The sequence below is a fragment of the Camelus dromedarius genome, chromosome 6, assembly GCF_036321535.1.
Source record: "Camelus dromedarius isolate mCamDro1 chromosome 6, mCamDro1.pat, whole genome shotgun sequence".
NCBI classification, from domain to species: Eukaryota; Metazoa; Chordata; class Mammalia; order Artiodactyla; family Camelidae; genus Camelus; species Camelus dromedarius.
In genome coordinates, this window is record NC_087441.1 from 7536850 (window position 1) to 7556428 (window position 19579).

The following is a 19579-nucleotide window of genomic DNA, read 5'->3' on the forward strand; positions in this document are numbered from 1 at the left end:
ACAAGCCGCCGGCACCAAGGGAAAAAACTGACCCCAGTAGCGGGACTGCTTTCTGCCATTAGACCATTTACGTAGCGGTACAGCCTGTGGCCCCAGAAAGGTGTCTGCCTCTAGCTCGTTCTCACTGCTGCTTCTCTTAATGCTGAAACCTCTAAGAGAAGATGAACCCTCAGTTCCCCCAGAGCTGCCGGAGGACACAGAGGCACCACGCACATTCATGTGGAAAGGACACCATGCCTCAAGAAGACTTAGAATAAACTGTTTCTAAATAAACCCTCTCCTGCTGCCTCAAGAGGGGTGAGATGCTTATATTTCGAGGAGTAGATTCTGAGATAGGAAGGAAAGGGGAAAGGAGTTTTTTTTAACTGGATTTTAAAATCATTTGGGATCTAAAACCTTAATTAATCTTGAAACATCTGGATATGTCCTCATAGAGACAACCAGTATATCTTTCACACAGATACAGAAGGTGGAAGGAACTCAGTTTGCAACTGGTTCACGGCCAGTGTCACTGCATCCCAGTCATTTCCAAAGCTCAGCAGCATTCGCAGAAAGAACACAAACCCTTCCACTCATCTCGTGCTCTGTAGGGTACATATTCTTCGGACCCTTCTCAAAAGATGTTAATAAATAGCACCTCTGCTCCAAAAAGTCCCACACACATTTATCTAGTGAACAAGTACAAATTCAGCGATTTTAATCAATGTCCTTGCAGACAAGTATGGATATGTATATGCATATATACATATATATATCAAAATTGAGAATTTACAAGTAAGATTTGATACATTTGGTCTAGTGGTGGGTAGGTCCACAGAATAAACTGTAAGTAGGATACATTTCCTTCGGTGGTATTTTTAGCAATTCAGTTCTATGGCATAGATAGAGATCCAAAGCTTAAATTCAGCTATTTTTGGAGAAGTCCAGTGATTAAAAAAAAAGCGTGTGGCGTTCCATGAAGCAAGCACAGCGTGTTTGTGCTGATCCCTGGAGATACCCCTGGAGTATGAAAATCGCACTGAATCAGTGGGCATCCCGGTAGCTGTGTGTTTCTGCCATCCCTGGGATGTGCTATTGTAAGCAAAACATGTGGAGAAGCAAGGTTAACAGCAACATTGAATCCTGTGTGTGGTCCAGGCCAAGTAGTAGGACTGAGCTCCAGATCGAAGATGCCTGAAGTGTCCGGTGTCCATCATGTGGCCTTGCCGACACTTGGGACAGTGGGGCTGGGGACACCATCCTCTTTCCTGCTCACAGCCCCAAGTGCAAATTAGTCGAGGGGGCTGGGCAGGGTGAGCTTCCAGAGTGATCATCCTGTGGTTACCACTTCCCTGGGATGGAGATCCCACACTCGTACCAGCCCACGTAGTAGTAAGGGGTTCCAAAACCAATGTTGCCAAAGCTGACTGGCTCCTGGCGATACTGGCGATGGTAGCCTGGAAGGGTAAGAGGAAAGAAAGGGGGAGAAAAATGTATCTGACACTGTGATTTATAATAGGAAATATCTATTTGGTCTTCAGCCTCATTCCTGGCACACAGCTCCTAAAACCCTTAGAATTTCCTAAATGATAAGAGCAATCAAGTTGTCTGGATATTCATAATAAACCCCTTTCAACCAACCTGTGAGTTTATGTTAATGAGGTAAGTTTTGGAAAGCATCTAAGGATAATGTATCAGGCCTTTGTTCAAATTACCTGGAATGGTAGGAAGGGCTTCTATGTAGGACTGAGGCCCTGTTCTTCCATCAAGGTGTGAATCCACAAACTGACAGTGGTCTTCACCTCTTCCCCAGCTGTCCCCAATGCTGTAGAATGTATCTGCATAAAGGAATACAATGGGTCAGTGACTGGTCAAAAAATGCTGGTTTAGGAACTGGCACACGCTTTGAAGTGGGCGCACTACTTCAACTCTGTGTGTCATACTTTCCATGTTTGAAAAATGGTGATAGTGGCACCAGTTCCAGTAAGTGTTGTAAGGATTCAGTGAGATCATGTATGCTTAATATTTAACAAATATTCAAGTGCTCATTAAATGGAAACTACTAATATTAGAGGCATTTTCAGCCTATAACTGGAAGACCTTACTACTCTTTGGCTTAAAAAAAAGGGGAGGAACTCTTGATAGAGACTATATTTTGAAATAATTATGAAAACATAAATATCTATATAAATACAAGAACCTATTTTCATACATAACTAGAAGTAGGGTGCATTTGCGGCATGAGGCGCTGTCCTTGGTCCTGAACCACAGCGGCACAGTAGGGCGAAGTGATTTCTCTCAACCCTAGGGAACCAGACATGGTTGTGCAACCTCTCCCAGGAATTCTGACGCAGGGGAGGAAAAGGGCAGTGTGGGAGAGGGGAAAAAATGAGCAGAGAGAAACAAACAGACAGTAGTCAGGGGAGACACATACACTGAGAAATTACCAGAGTCAGGGAGGGTTGGGGAGACTGACATTATCTTGAAACGATGACCACCAACAAGAAACAAAACAAAAACAAAAACAAAAAAAAAACTGACCCATGACAAAACATAAACCAGCCGAGGGAAAGTTTTTAAAAACGTATGCACTGAAAAATTAAAAGTTATGCAAATTTTGAAATAAAAAAGCAGTTTTGTGTAGGTGGGTGATTCAAAACTGGCTGGGTAGAAATGGCATTTTGAAATGTTAGTAGTTCAAAGTACTTACGTTATTCTTTGCTTTAATCTCCTACCTACCATGATGAAAACAATGTAATTTTTATTCAGGCACAGAACAAATAGTAATTAGTACTGCTTATGTATGTTTCACCATCTACATTTTTTCTCTATAATGTTGTGCCAATGGCAAAAAACGCAGAGGGGTACCTTTCCTCAATACTTCCAGCTTACACTCATACTTAGTGTTATGGAATTAACAGCAAAGAAAAATGGTCTTTACATTTCTAACAGAATTTTGGACCTCATTCTTAGAAAGTAGTAGATTTAAAATATATCTGTTTCTGGGTGTCAATGTAAAAACTAGTTGCTCTAGAATAAAGCCAGCAAAACTGGTTTGCATTTGAGTCAGAGGGAGACATGGTGAGTCTGTGCTTCAAATGCATTCTGATGCATCTGCGATGTCAAGTGAGCATCCGATGAAATAAAAGCTTTCCACACCTTCCCACAGCACATCATCCCCAAAGACCCACCTTTCAGGTTGTCACTGAGGTAGATCTTATACCGCAGTGAGTTACAAAGAATGACTCCCACGAACTTTCTATACCACGTCCGCTTCACATACTGCCGGCCGTGGCAATCCGTGTAGCCAGGGTCATGTTTGAAAGCAAACGGGATCCAGATGGGCTCACCACCTGGACAACATGAAACACACCTTCTAAGTCATGGCGTGTCATGGTGTTTCTTCTTGCACGAAGTACCAGAAAATTGGACTTAATCACTGAGACTCCCCCTCCTCTCAGGGCTTTTCTGAACAGTTTTCCCACCTCCCAATGGGCACCCACTTTCTCTACTCTCTTCTTGCTTTGTCCTGAAGCGCAAATGGAGAGTTCCTTGTAACTGAACACGGTAAACTTACTTGTATTTCTATCAAGGATTCTCAGAATAAGAAAAATCCTTTAAGCTTCAAGAAATATAAGCCATAATGGCGAACTTGACCTTGCTGGGCATGCCATCCTACCTTCCCCTCCCAAAGTCCCTCAGCATATGTGCCTACTGTCCTTGTCACTCCTAAGGCCAGTCTTTAACTTAAGCAATAGGTCTTTCTCAGTTTATTTGAAAAACAAAGTAAAATTTTGTTGTACACTTAATGCATTTTGCTATCTTTTCACCAACTTAAAATCTTCAAAAGGGGTTATGAAAATAAAGTTATCTATTTTCATAGATATTGGCCACCCATAACGGTTTTTATAGATATTGGCTGCTATGGCCCTATTTTGAAATTTCCAGAGCATTCTTTTCCATAGATTAGGATAATGAGTGCAAAGAAACTACAGAAGTTGTCAGAAAATTATGACATTACAAAAATAGTTCAGCATTTCTACTTGTGAGTAACCATAACAATTTCATAGTCAATATTCAACTTGATGACTAGAAGGTCAAGTTTATCAAGAAGAGAAACTTACCTGGTGGCCTCACAACAAGCAGAGGGTTGTCTATAAAATGAAAAAGAAATAATTGACTTCGCTATTATATCTCACAGCCACGCAGTTGTTGGAATATTTTTTGTACCTGGAAGAGCTAGCCAGACCAGAGCAGATAAAGAAAGTGCAAGGCCCACTTGACACGTGCTAAGATTTTCCTTGGTTTTTATTTTCTAAGCATTTCCTTCCAAGAAATACTCCTCTATTTATATCGCATTGTTATTTATATAGAAGCTGTGGACCCCTGAAGACAATATTTTGACATTGGGTACTAAAAAATAATTCAATACTCATTATGTTTTAAAATGTACCCATCTTGGAAAAAATTTGGTGGTTTCTTAAAAAAAATATACACCTACTATACAATCCATCCACTCTACTCTTGAGTATTTCCCCAAGAGAAATTAAAGCATATGTCCATATAAATACTTGTACATGAATGTTCATGGCGGTATTTATTTGTAGTAGCCAAAAAGCAGAAACAACACAATGCCCATTAACAGGTGAATGGATTAACAAATTGCAGCATATACATACAAAGGAATACTGCTAATTAATAAAAAAAATGAACTACTGATCAATATGACAACGTGGATGGATTTCAAAATTATCCTGAGTGCAAGAAGCCAGACAAAAGAACTCCTACTGTATGATTTCATCTATACAAAATTCTAGAAAGTGCAAACGAGTCTACAGTGACAAACAGCAGATGAGGGGTTGTCTGAGAACAGGGGAGAAGATGGGCAGGTGAGGAGGGGCAGGAGGGCTGGACTGTACAGGAGGAGCCTGCTGGGGTGATGGAGATGTTCACTGCCATTACTGCGGTGATGGACCCAAGGCTATAAATGTACTTCAGACCTTACTCAGTTGTGCACTTTGAGTATGAACAGTACTGTATGCCATCTACACCTCAATAAAGCTGTTTTTAAAACCTGTCTATATCTTAGCTCCAATAATGCCACTTAATATGAAACTATCTTTTAAAGAATTCTGCTTTAGAAAAAGTCTGTTTCATAAAATACCACAGGCCAGATAAACAGGGGCCATTCTCTTTTTTTTTTTTTTCAATTATCATAGAGTAAATTGCTTCTTTAGGGTAAATATCCTATGACTTTTTAACACATGTATAGACTCATGGAACTCCACCACAATCACACGGAATATTCCCATCACCGCAAATCTCCTTTGTACAGACCATCCATTCTGACATCATCTACCATCTACAAAATAAACTGACATACTGTTAGCTGTAAGGATAAATGCTTGTTTTACTCTCTTGCTCTAAGTTTCAATAGTCTGCTGGGAAAGTCAGACACTCTGGGGCAGGGTATAGGGGACCAACAGACCAGTACAAAATAACAACACAAACAAGGGTAAAAACTTTCCCCATGGTGCAGCCTGTTACACATATATTAATTTTTTGACTCTTACATTTGGCAAATGTCATAATACAAAACTTGATAAGTTTCTTGTTGTTACCCTAACTGCCCTTAGCAAGAAATACAAAATGAAGGAGAGACTTAAAAGACTGAATACAGTGAATCTGGCCAAGGCAAATAACTGTCAGATTTCTGTGTGCGTCAGGATCTCCTGGGGATTTTCTGAAAGTGAGTTACTGCCGTCTCCCCCAAGAGAGTTGTTCAGAAGTCTGGGTGAGCCCTGGATTTTCCCCACCCACCCCCTGGAAACTACAAAGGATAGGGCGGGAACCTGGTGGGAGTTCTCTTGGGAAGGGGGTAGCAGAGAGCTGTCTATTCAAAATTTTACATTGCAGTCCCAGAAATTACATTTATATCTCTTTACTCTCAGATTTCATACCTCCAATTCTTGATAGCTGTTTAGATTTGAAATATTTGGCTTTTTTTTAACAGACCTTTATCATGTTAATTTATGCCAAAAGTCTATGTTATTTTTAGGAAATGCAGCCATAAACGCAGATTCATCCCTTACTGGAGCAAATTAACCACTGATAATGGTTTTCTCCTACTCTTTCTTAAGTAATATTAGGAAACTTCTTAGATGAAACAGGTGAAAACGCTTGTGAGGCCCTTCATCTATGGTCCCAGTATAAAGTATATTCTCACAAAATATTTTTCCCACATATTTTGATTCAGTAGATTTAAATCTTCACACCTAAAATACCTTCCATGACAAATGTTTGGGGATCCAGCTACATGTAGGAAGCTACAGCCACTTCAGTGTGGGGCTGGCCCAGCTGGGATGCTGAAGGTGCCCGTCTTGGGGCCACAGGCACCAACTCTCCAGCTTGGCTTCCTATACAGAGAGACGGCTAACCCAGGGACTGCCACCATGGGTCTCAATATCACACCATGACCACGGGGACATTTCATGAAGGGGCTGAGAGCTCTGCCCACCAGCATCCCAAAGCAAGGACATCCTCTGAGTGATATTGCTTGTAAGATGGACAGTATTGTAATTAAACCCTCCATAGTAAGTAAAGACATCTCTGTCTCCTAGTAAATGAAGCATCTCAGAGATTTGACTAATTGGAAGAAGCAACTGCCCCTCAGGCCACTTGACATTTACAGTCATCAGCTATTTGTAATTTTTTTTAAAGAGAGATTATCTCTGCCACTAAATCTTTACAGATTTTCAAACTCATCTTTTCCACATGGTTGAAAACTAGATTTTTCCCCACTTCTCATTGGAATTTGACCTCTTCACCTCCCAGGCAGTTCCAATGAGGACTACTTTTAATTTGAATATCCAAGTTTTAACTTAGCAGAAAGAAAACTATGTTTATTTTATAAAGTGATATCCAAAATAAATTGATTAAATAGAATTTTCCTTCTTCAGTTTTTATTCCATTGTAGCCATTATTTCAGGTTATCTGTTTTTAAGAAGAGGGAAAAACAAGAATACGAAGGTGCCCCTACCTGATTCTGTAACAAATGAGACTGAAGAGCTAACAGGTCCATAGCCGTGAGGATTTTTGGCTTGAACTTTAAAATAATACCTGAAATTGGAAGAAAACAGTTCTTGAAAGAGAAGCTTGTTTCACTTTTGTGTAATGAGACAAAACCCCAAACTCCTGAGCACCGACTCTGTGGTAGGGCTTGAGTTCTGTGTTTTCACAAATGCATGCATACACCATTGCTATTTCATGTTATTTCTGAACTTTCTCAGTTTCAAATAACTTTTCAAAACAAGACAATTAACAGCACAGACACGTGGCTAATGGGAACAGAAGGGGCGTCCCGGGCAAATGGGTCACTTGGATCGTGTGTTCCTGAGAGCATCAACAATTGAGCTGCCCCGTGCAGGCCCATCCCTGGATGTCCCATCTTAATTAAGTTCCACCACACGAGAGGGAGAAGTTGGAACAGTGAAACACTTAAGAGCAGAATTCCAAATTTAATTTAATTCTTATCACTGGACTTTGTGTGAAAAAGCAGGGATGTTTGACCCAGTGATGACGCAACCCACTGTTGGCAGGGAGAGGGTGAACCCATCCAGAGGCCGGGCCCCTCGGTGGAACTAACATGACAACAATGTTCTGGGCGCGGGACAAGTGCTGTGCTTGGCTCTGGAGCCTTAAAAGTCACTGAGTTTCTAGCTTCTGTGCCTTGAGGAATGAGAAGCAAGTCTGGGAAAGGGAAGTGGAAAAGGCCTGGCGAGGCTTTGCTGTGGATTAATCTTTGTCTTGGAACAGAGAACGTGCTAGAAAGCACATTGTCTGAATCAGCTAGTCCATCTAAAGGGAGACTGATAAGCCGGGTAGGCTGGGAGTCCCAGAGTGTCTTACTTGGTACTCTGATGAGCCACAGGACCAAAAGTGGTGATGAGAAAATACTGGACACCAGCACCAGTGGACACCCACCATATCTCCTGTTCACCTGCGTCTTGTCCTCACCTCTGTGAGTCCAAATATCATCTGTGCTCCCTTAGTCCCTCGCTACTTCCAGGTCAAGAAAGAAGGTAAAAAATCCCTGTGAGTGGTGGCTCTCCACCATTTCAGAGAGTTCAGAAGGCGCCTTCATTGGCTTCCCGCCAGCAGCAGCCACACTTCAATATTGCAAAGTCCTGGATTTAATTAAGTCAGGCACACAGATTATAGGCACAAGTTAAGATGCACAAAATTTTAACGGGAGAATTATTTACACTCAGAGAGCAAAAGCGTGTGCACATTGCACCCCTGCCCTGGCACTGAGCCTTCGGAGGTTTTGAGATCCCCCAGGGAGCCTCCGGCTTCACAGTTATGCAGATATTTGACTTTGGGCTTGGTTAAACAGAGAGCAAAGAAAAGTCCACTGGGTAAAATCAGTCCTCTTTTATGCTTTTCAAGAAAGTAATTCACGTCTCATTTAGGACCAAATCCTTTTTTAAATTTCATTTTAAAAAAAAAGATATGTACAATTAAGAACATATGAGTTTCCAAGTCTCAATTCACTCAGCACTTAGCATTTTCCCAATTGTGCAAACTTTCAACTCAGTGGTTGCGGAGTTATTTAAGGCAAACTCTGCTGGCAATTCAAGCAGTGGGTTTGGCACATGACAAAAATACCAAACGACGGATGCTTTTTTCCCTTTGGAAAAAGGAAATCGTAACCTAGGGAATGACACATATTCCACGGCTACAGGGGACATTTCTGCTGAATAGTTCTCAAGCCTGGAGCCATCCTGGTACCTAGCCGTGGTGGGAGAAACAGAAATTGGCAAACACCATAAACCATCTTTTCCCCCAGAAAGCTAGTTTACAAGTACACCACGGCTCAACCATCGTGTGCTTGGTGCTTTGCCCATGTTCACCCACCAAGGGAGCTTTCCTGATGATCATTACCAGCAAAAACAGATGGTATAAAAGAGGAAACACACACTTTTTCTACCTTTGGAATAAGTTCTGTATATTTCACACTGAGGGCCATGGTGAAGTATACAAACCGTGACTCCCAGATGGTCCTCTGCCTAGAGAGCCCCTGCCTAGTTTAGGAAGACATGCTTCTTATAACCCTTATTAATGTGTAAAGCACATCCTTCTTGAATGATTGGAACTTCTACATCATAGTATGAGTATCATTCATTAAAATGTTTAGCAAGTGCTACCCCATTAATGTCACGTATGATGCTTGTGCTGCGTAAAGCCACCACGTGGGTGACTGCAAATGGACCGATTTCCTTTCTACATACAGAACAACCTTTCCTTCCCTAAGGGTAGGTAGTTTAAGTCTCTGGAAAATAGGAAACAAGATATGAACACAATAACCTAACAGTTACAGTGCACACAGTAATTTCTCCTAAGCCAAATTCATGACATCAACTAAGCATTCTTTGATGGTCTATGAGAACTAACAGAGAATTCAAAAGAAATCATAAAAACAGTTTTGATTAATCTTTTCCTTTTCAACCTAAGGCTATCCATGACCATGCACACAGGTCTCATTTCTTGTTTGTAAATGACTGACACATCGTACCTTGTGTTTGGCTTCAGGTTCTCAATGGGCAAGTGAGTTACTGAGGAAGCTTGGGTGGACCACTTGTTCCTGATGAAGTCTTCATAGGATGCGCTGTAAACCAAGTAACCTACAAGTGGCAAGAAGGCAGAACCCAGTGAGAGCAAAGGAACCACATCACACAAGAGGCAGAGCCCAGGGAAGAAGGGTGGGGAGGAGGCACTGGCGTGGAGGCAGCTCGGCGGGAGAGTTACCAGAAGGGGAGCAAGAAATGCTGGGTCAGGATAGGGTGTAATGCCGGTACCCACTGGGGAATCCAGGGGCAGGTAACAGAAGGAAAGACCCTTCCTGATGGCAGCTGGTTCCCTGCTTCTCTTTCTTCTCCTTATCTCCCCCATTCCCTGGCCTTCCTCATCTCTTCAGAACTAATCACATCTAACCATGAATGCAGAAGAAAAGAGCAGTGATCTCCACACTTTCTGCCTTATCTGCTATTAATGGACCTCAGCAGGTGGGCCCTCAGACCTGACACCTGCCCAGCCTTCAAGGCTGCCTCAGGGAGGCCAAGTGAAGTCACATCACAGCTTCACACATGCTTTCCACTGGGCCTCTCATTTTGGAAGGAAATAATCTGTCAAGTACTTTCTATGGGCCAAACATGATGCCAAATGCTCGCAGTTAAGTATGACTTTGATTGATTCTCCTGATCCTAGTACAGAGGTTTCACTTTCCCCACTCGGACACATGAGGAAGCTGAGTCTTAGATAGAGGTTAAATATCTGGTCCAAGTTCACGTTCATTAATTCATTCAACAAGTATTTATTGTGTGCTATTTGTCAGACACTATATTAAGTGCTGGAGATCGAATGGTGACTCATTTTATCTAAAACTAAAGGAGCAGCAGGTGGGTAGACAAACTGGATTATGCAGCTGTGAAAGTGCAGCCCATGTGTTTGCAGGCTGTGTGTGTGGGGGGGAGCTGACCTGGTCAAGGAGAGTGGAGAGCATCCCCGGTCATGAAATGGGGCTGAAAACTGAAGGATGGGGAGCAGTTAAGGTGCATGGTAGGAGGTGGGGAGGGCGCCAGGTAGAGGGACTACTTGGGTAAACATGCTGAAGAGAGCCTCAGAGCGGCAGGGTGGGGGCAGCATGAAATGAAGCTGAAGGAGCACAGAATGGAAAAAATACACAGGTCCCTTTGGTCACGTAGGCTTCTGCTTTCCATTCTAGAAGAAAGGGAAGAGCTTAAAGGGGCGACACAACAAGACTGTCTTCGAGGCATCTCTCGTGCCGAGTGGAGAACCGATCGGGTGTTGGTGCGGATGGGGTGGTCCAGCTGGACGGCTACTGCAATATCCCGGCAAGACGTGGCAACAGCCCAGGTACTGCGGTAGCGAATGGACAGAAGTGGACAGAGTGGAGAGAAATCTGAAAGGTGAAGTGACAGGATTTAGTGATGAACTGAATATGGAGGGGAAATCAAAGAAGGAGATTTTAAGATGACTCCAAAGCTTCAGGCTTGCAAAAGTGGGTGGAAAGTGAGGCCTTCTCTGAGACAGAAAACCTAGATGAGCAGGTCTGGGGATCAGAAGGATCACAAGTTTGATTTTGGATAGGCTGAGTCTGAGATGCTTTGGAGCCAGGCTGGTGACGAGGTCAAGTGGATGTGATTTTACGGTTTGAGGCTCAGAGGAGAGGCAGGCTGGGCCTTGAGCTACAAACCAATGACTCATCTCCAAGAGGAATTAAATCCATGAGTGTGGGTAAAATCCTGGAGGGAGAGAAGAGAGAGTAAGAAGGAAAAAGGACTCAGGATCAAGCCTTCCATCTTTAACGTCAGGTCTAAGAGGGTGAGCCTGTGAGGGAGACTCAGGTGGAGAGAGTCGGACCACAAGTCAAGGAGGAGAAGATCAGGAGCATGAAATGCATCTGGAGGCAAACTTAGCACCCTGTTCTCGCTGCTGACCTCCACAAGAGCTGGTGTGGTGATGGAGAAAGTGCACTGGAGTCACACAGCTGACTCCTGGGCACGAGGGGAGCAGAAGCAGGTGCACTGGGCTCTGAAACCTTTTCTACACGGCTTTCTGGAGGAATTCACTCTTTTTTTTCAACAAATACTGCATGGGGACCTGGGAAGGGTTGCTGCTCTCTCCTTAGGATCCCTCCTCCTCTGGTGACAACGATGTCAAGCCACACATGCTTATGCTGATGCTGCATAGAACAAGGGCTGCCCAGTGGTAGACAGGCTCACACGTAGGCCCCAGAAGCCCTGGCTTTGATGGGTCAGCCGACTCCTCCTCTTTGATCTCGGCTCCCATCAGAGCCTCGTGCTCCTTCCCACACCATCCACAGGTTTCTCCACTTATCCTTGTGTCTGGATTTTTATAACGTACTTGACTAAACACTTGTCCTGCTATCTCTGTTCTCAGCAAAACCAGTCCCGAAAGACTAATGGGCTCGCCCTGAAAATCTCAGAGGCCAGCACATCAGGCATTTCCCACAAAGTCACTCCCGATGGATGGACTGCTTCATTATTAGGACTGACTAGGGAAAGCAACAGGCCTCAGGCCCATTTACTCCGGAGGAGTTTCAGACGGTTTGGACACCGTGTGGATACACATTGACTCAACTGCTTGTCCAAGAGAGGATGGCTGGTGGAAATCAGCAGGGTGCTCAACATCTCACACAGCCACCAGAACCCACGTACCCTGCGGTGGACCCGAAAGTGTGATGTTCTGTTTGGGTTCAGGAGGTATCTGTGGATCCACTTTGTCTGGTTGTTCTGCATGTAAAAGGGCTGTTGCTTGATTTGTTGGCAGATGAAGAGCCCCCACCACCTTCTCTTTCAGCCTCTAGGGTCTAACCAGCTCTAACAGGGCTGTCATGCCCTGAAATGTTCCACGGGAAACATTCTGGCAGGAGTCGGCACAATTTTCTATTGAAAGTGCCCGAATCCCTATAAATATCTCATCCATATTATTGATGCCAGTGGTGTGAGTGTTCATGATCAGGGCACTGAGGTTTGTTGGTTTCGGGGCAGGTGTGGGTTTGTGATGGTGAGATGACACCAACGTCTCTGGGGCGCTTCAGAAGGCTTCGGATGCAGAGTTAACAAGCCCGTGTCTCAGAGGCACGCCCTCTATGGGATGACACAGGAACTGCGTCTGAGTGAAGTCCAGCGACATTTACAGGGAGTTCTCCGAAGGCTCCTCACGCACCAGCCCTTGAGGCACGTCTCAGTGGCTGGCTCTCTCATCCCTCAGCCATCCTGCTTCTCAGAAGCCCCATGGCTCAGGACACAGTGGTATATTTATGTTAAGTAACATCTGTTATGCAAGAGATCAAAAGCTAAATAGCTTAAGAGAAGGTTTTCGATTCTTTTATTTTCTGTATGCTTTCTTGCTTTTAAAAAACTGCCATTTATAAAACCATATTCAGTTCGTAAAAGGCTTCTCTGGCTGTTCTGACTACAAGCTTTCCTCTTTCCATTGATTTACTTGCTTTCTGTTAGGAACATGCTGGACTTCATATAAATTGGCCTGAGCAGCCCACGCAGCTCCGCACGCTGGAAGGACCAGAACCTTCCATTACAGGAGGACTCAGACACCTTGACCTGCACCCTCGCTCTCCCCTGCCTTCAGCCTCGCCTGGCATCGCACCAGGCACCCTTTCCTGTGTCCCTTACCCTGGTTTTTGGGCTGGCTGTGCAACCTCTGTAAGAAAAGTTGTTCTTTGGACGTGCTTGGGTATTTTTTCCTCATTTTAAGTGATAACATTGGGAATATAAAGCGAAAGCATTAGAATTTTCGAATTTGATGAACTACACCAGCATGACAGATAATAAGCCAAACTCTGGCTTATACCATCAACCCCAGCCCCGAGACACACATGTATTCTTTCCTCTTACGTAACTCGCAGGTCCAAAAAGAATCATTTGACAAAGAAGGGTCTAGTCAAAGAAAACATTAATTCTTTTCTGTAAGAACTTATCTCAACAAATTTATCCTCAACTATATCCTTGGCAGGGTCAAAAGAACTCATGAACATCTCACAGGCCAAGACCCAGGAAGGCTCAAGACCCCCGGGCATTTTTCCATCACATCCAATTCCCACCTAAGGAATTTGGGAGCACCCGGACTGGTTTGGGAGCACCCAGCAGACACTGAAAGAAGGGAAGAGGCTGAGTCACAACCCCAGGGTTGACTCTGACTCATTCAGTAGGAGATCTTTCATCACCCAAGAAGGATCTAATCTCACGAGTGGCTCCGTGGACTCCCTGGTTATTTGCAGGATCACAGAGTAAAACGAGCTGTAACAATACTTGCACAGGAGGAAACTAAGGTCTATGGAAATGAAATAGGTAGCTCCAAGTCACAAAACTGATCTGAGAGTAGGATTCAGGGTTTCTGACTTCCATCTAGTGCTCTTCATACTACCCCACAATGCTTTGTTTATTGCCTATATTTCATCCTTTTGAAAGAGTATATCTGCATTTATCCATCCAATTCATCTGTGCACCCATCATCCATCCATCCATTTGACCTATCCATCTATCCGTTTGACCTAACCATCCATCCATGCACCCATCCATCATTTATTTATCCAATCTATCCATTCATTTATTCATCCATCCATTTTCCATCCATCTATCCATCTTCCATCCATCCATCATTCATCCACCTAACCCACTCATCCATTAATCCACCCATCCATCCACTCATCCACCATTGTCTGTATTTCCCATCTACAGGCTGATAGGAGCTCTGAGCATCTGCCTGGGACACACCTGTCACCGTATCTCCTGGGGCAGCTTTGTCCCAGTCCACGATGACAAACGAATGGCAGCCTTCCACAGCAACCACAGTGATGTTGCGAGGGGAATGCTGAGGAGGCAGGTCAGTCTTCTTCAGGTCATTTGGAATGATTTCATCCAGGCTATCCACTTGGAAGTGATCCAGAGCATCAGTCAGAGAGCATGGCGCTGACGGGTCTTTATTTAGGTACGTCACATAAGGAGCTGGAAAAGAACAAACACATCCAGTCAGACTGCTGACGGCTTTCTCCAGTGGCAGAAATTTGATGTCTGCTCCACGGAGTAGACCAACCATTCAGTCTCTTCCTGCTAAACATCCAGGGCCATCAATCCCTGATGCCAAACTCAGACGTGCGTGCCTGGCTCTCCTGAATGGATTCATGCATTTACATCTTTCAATAGGGTGGTTTCAAAAGATCCTACTGCTCCATCAACATGGATGATTATGCCCTCAAAGTGGTTTTGAAACATCCTCAAACTACAGCTTAATGGAATGTGAGTTGGCAGCATTCTGCTGTTCCCAAGCCCAAACACTTGGAAGAGGATGACTCCGGCCCAACTCAGACCTCTCTCAACACAGTTCATTCCTTAGATTGTCTGGGGACCAGAAAAACACACACCGATCAAGATGCAGAGCCTCTAGCCTCAGTCCTGGGTGGCCTTCCCTGGGACTTCGGGGACTCCCATAACCATCTGGAATATCTGCACAGGCCAGTCCTGAACAGCCTTCTACAACATTAACCCTCAGAACAATAACAGCGGCCCGCTTTTAGGGATGGAGTCAAGCTTTTTCTACACACACGATCTCAGTAGATACAAGGACCCTGGGATGAAGGCAGGACAAGAACTGACCCCCAGCTCCAGCTGAGCAACAGTCAACCAGGTCAGCCTCTCCCGCCAGCACACAGCTCTTCTTACCGCACACGCTCCAGAAGCTAGAAACGCCAAGGAGCTGGATCTGGGCTTACACAGGCTGGACCCCCAAGTGCTCTCAAGGAACAACTTCCAGCACTTCCTAAACATTCTCGTCCAGGTTCTCATTCTCAGTGGCTGTAAGGACTGAAAGCAATTTTTAGCTCCTCTATTTTCTAATGTTCCATATAAAATTAGGCCTTTCAAGCTCATTCAGGGGTCCCATCAGGAAGTCTGGGGGAAGAGTCTACTCTGCTTTGTAGAGCTACAGGCAAATGAAAACAGCCAGACAATGGCAAGCCTTTCAGTCTTACAGGAGTTCTCTGGAGCAGCTAATAATAGCACTGAAAGCATTTCAGTTTCTGTCATGGAACTACAGACAGAAAAGTCGGAACATTTGGTGAATTCAGCCAGGCAGCTGGATGCCTTGGGCCGGCATTAGCATTGGCCTCAGGAATGCTCCTTCCAATTAATAGTCTTGTTCTTCAAGTACGTGGAGTTCAGACACTCAATACTACATCGTGGCTGGCAAGAGCTGTTCTCTGCTTATGGTAGAGCATTCGTTTTGGAAACAGAAAAGTGTGATATTAGTTTAAGCTGTTGCCTGTCTCCACTCAGTAATACATTATTTTTTTTCCCACTCAGTAATAAATTAATCCGTCTTGTTAGTGAAGTTCATTAAGGGTGTGGGAAAAGAAGACTCCTGAAGGGAATGAAACATAGTTGAGTGGAACAGAATTTCCTCCTGAAATTGTTTTAATAACTGAGAAAGAAGAATAAAAAAATTTCTAGATCCCAAGTCCTTGAGGCTGATGAAAACAACAAGAAATAAACTGAAGAAAAATAGCTCCAGCTCTTTGAAACTATAAAACGCACTAGCAGCTCAAGTCACTAAACCACTCATCTTTAAGGAAGAATTTAACGAACAACGTGCAGGCGCAGGCTAATGGATGTCTCACCTTAGAGACGCTGGCTACAAGAGAAATACTCGTATTCCCTGGACCTGATGATTTTAAAAAGTGTTCCTTTCTCTTGGTCTACACAAGGCAGGCTTTCTAGACTCGACTCTGTCGGATACCAGATGTTCCCCTGCACGCGCCCCTCTCCTGACTTCTGCAGAAAGCAAGTTAATGTGCATTTAAACAGGGCTGACTCGCTGCATCACCCCAAGTGGAAACTTCACCCTGGGAACACTTCTGCTCCAAATGTGCTGCCTTGACCAAGCCAAGAGATTAGCTCTGCTTTTCATCAAAGAACAAAAGTTAAAAATCCATGTTTCTCTGATTAAGGAAGTTCTGTTTACCAACAAATCGTTTCTTTCCAGCCAGATCAAATTCTTCTTCGGGATAGGAACTAATGGAACCTTCTGTGGGGATGACGGCGGGCGTGGCAGCAGTGGTGGAGGGCTTAGTGGTGGCTGGCGGCTTGGAGGTCTCAAATTCATAATCTGCAATGACATGAAGGTTTTGTCAGGGGGCACTTTCGGAAAGCGGCACTGCCTGCCTTCAAAGGATACCTTCTTAAGCCAACTTTACACCAAAGCGCGCACACACATGCGCACACCCTAAAATAAATGCTTTGCCTAAACAGAATTCATCTCTAACAAAACAGCGTCTCCCCGCATTTCAGTTCTCCTGGAAAAGCAGCCACAGGTAAAAGAAAGGAAGGGAAAAAATAAGCACTAATGACAGAAAAATGAGATTTTTGAATAAAACTGGACAGAACCTTAGGATTCACCCAGGTTAGCAGGCTCCTGCTACTACTGGTCCAAGACCACTCTCTGCCTAAATCATTTTCCCTTTGAGAGTCACAAATATTCACATGAGAAAAGAAACTTGATTTTTAGAAATTTTTTCTTCTATGTATAGGCTTTTTTTTTTTTTTTCTGGGAAAGGGGGCAGGATTAATCCTATTTAGAGAACCAATCTGTTAATCAAAAAAGAAAATAAAACGCTTTCCCTTTTCAACAGCTCAAGATCATAAGAAAGGTGGTTAGGATTTTCAAAGGTGCTGGGTAACCTTCCTTTGCTTTCTAGCATCTGCTGTTTTTCTTTTAAGTCAGTTTTTGTTTGAAAACTGTGGGATTAAACCACTGCATCAAAAGATCATGAACGCATCAAAGGTGACCTTATTCCCACATTCATGATTTAAGACCCTTGAAACTACAGACAGCAGCTGGCAGGTAGAGCACAAAAGTGAGGACAGACATCCTGAGTGTCAAAGGCCAGCCCTGGGCTGGGAAAAAGATTTCCAGGTGAATTTCTTCAACTGCAGAGGGAACTTATAAAATACACAAAACAAGCACAGGTAAGTATAATTATAGCATGAAGTCTCACTGATGCAGCATCCATTCCAGATGCAACCTAAGGCATATTTAATCTTCACCTTAGAAACTTACCTTCACTCGAAAACATACTATGATTAAAAAGAAAATCAACACAACATACAGATGGCCAATAGGCACATGAAAAAATGCTCAGTATCGCTAATTATCAGAGAAATGCAAATCAAAACTACAATGAGCTATCACCTCACATTGGTCAGAAATGACCATCATTAAAAAGTCCACAAACAATAAATGCTTGAGAGGGTGTGGAGAAAAGGGAACCCTCCTACACTGTTGGTGGGAATGTAGTTTGGTGTTGCCATTATGGAAAACAGTATGCAGATTCCTTAAAAAACTAAAAATAGAGTTACGATATAATCCAGCAATCCCACCCCTGGGCATATATCTGGAGAAAACTCTAATTCAAAAAGACACATGCACCCCAATGTTCATAGCACCACTATTTACAATAGTCAAGACATGGAAGCAACCTAAATGTCCATCGACAGATAAATGGATAAAGAAGATGCGGTGTGTGGATGTATACATATATATGTGTGTATGTGTGTGTGTGTGTGTGTGTGTGTGTGTGTGTATAATAGAATACTACTCAGCCATAAGGAAGAATAAAATAATGCCATTTGCAGCAACATGGATAGACCTAGAGATTCATACTAAGTGAAATAAGTCAGAGAAAGACAAATATCATTTTATATCACTTATATGTGAAATCTAAAAAAGACAAATGAATTTATTTACAAAACAGACTCACAGACATAGAAAACAAGCATATGGTTATTAAAGGGGAAAGGAGGGGGAGGGATAAATTAGGAGATTGAGATCAGGAGGTACAAACTACTATACATAAAACAGATAAACAACAAGGCCCTCCTGTATGGCACAGAGAACTCTATTCAACATCTTATAATAACCTGTAATGGAAAACAATCTGAAAAATATATACGTATGTATAACTGAGTCATTATGCCCTACACCACAGACTAACACATTGTAAATCAACTATACTTCAATTAAAAAAATCAGCACATTCATAGCATTGCATTTTTAATGTAATTAGAAAAGGAGAGAAAGGAAAGAATGAGGAGAGAAAACCAAGAGGGGAAGCTGAGACTTGGCTAAATCAAGTCATTTTACAAATAGTGTGGCCAGTGGTGGGTGAGGCTCAGAGGCAAGTGCCTCCAGAATTTCTAGAGGAAAGGGAGAAGGAGGGAATAGCGGAGCCCACGGGCTTATCTGGAAGCTGTCTCTTTGTATCAAGCACAGTTGTTCTTTGCATCTAATCTGTATGGGGGTGGGGGTCACTTGGAAGGGGGAGGGTACGACCGCCTTCCCTAAGGGTTGCCACCCAGCCCCAGTTCGAGGGAAACTGAAATTGAGACCATCCACTTAGTAATTAAAGTAAGGTTCTCCCATCAGGAAAGTGTGCAAATAATGTGTTTAAAATCACATTAGTACCTTCATCGTAGACAACGTAAGCCTCTTCAGTGGGGACTGCCGTGTCGGTCTCCAATCCTGAAAACTCGTCTAGTGAAAGGGGAGGGGAGAAAGGGTCATTAGATGCCCCGGGTTTCTTCTCAGAATCGCGAGAGAGACCGAGCCCCACGATGGTTTCCTGGGAATAAACCACCACCTGCCGGGGGCCCTCAGCTTCCTCGGAAGGAAGAGAATTAGAACACGGAGATGGAACCCGGATTTTCTCTCCTTTGTGCTCAGGAAAGGGCATGGGACGAAACAGAGAGGCCCCCGACCCCATCCCCGCCCCACAACGTCCCGACCCTCCCGCCACCGCGGTGCCCACACACCCCGCCAGCCCAGGAGGCTCCCAGGGCTCAGGCAGGACCCCCGCGCCGGGCCCTGAGAGCAGGCGTCCTCTGAGAGCGGAGCTCCGGGGCTGGTATCCAGAGTGCGAACAAGAATCCCTCCGCTGGGAGCGTCTTTGCTCATCGCACGTGCATGCTCTCCATCCCCTGGACCT

At 43.9% G+C, this 19579-nt stretch overlaps 1 protein-coding gene across 2 annotated transcripts in view; it reads right to left on the minus strand.

Moving 5' to 3' along the window:
* Window positions 1-446: 446 nt before the first annotated feature.
* FNDC1 (fibronectin type III domain containing 1) overlaps window positions 447-19579 on the minus strand; it is a 91482-nt gene continuing 72349 nt past the window's right edge. For both annotated transcript variants that reach the window (XM_031456633.2, XM_064486511.1), the window contains 9 exons: window positions 19060-19128; window positions 16561-16704; window positions 14319-14549; window positions 9554-9662; window positions 7019-7098; window positions 4104-4133; window positions 3171-3332; window positions 1695-1817; window positions 447-1436 (listed from right to left, as the gene is read on the minus strand). In XM_031456633.2, the coding sequence (XP_031312493.2) occupies window positions 1321-1436; window positions 1695-1817; window positions 3171-3332; window positions 4104-4133; window positions 7019-7098; window positions 9554-9662; window positions 14319-14549; window positions 16561-16704; window positions 19060-19128 (1064 nt within the window). In that variant the 3' untranslated portion in view covers window positions 447-1320. The remainder of the gene's footprint in view (window positions 1437-1694; window positions 1818-3170; window positions 3333-4103; window positions 4134-7018; window positions 7099-9553; window positions 9663-14318; window positions 14550-16560; window positions 16705-19059; window positions 19129-19579) is intronic.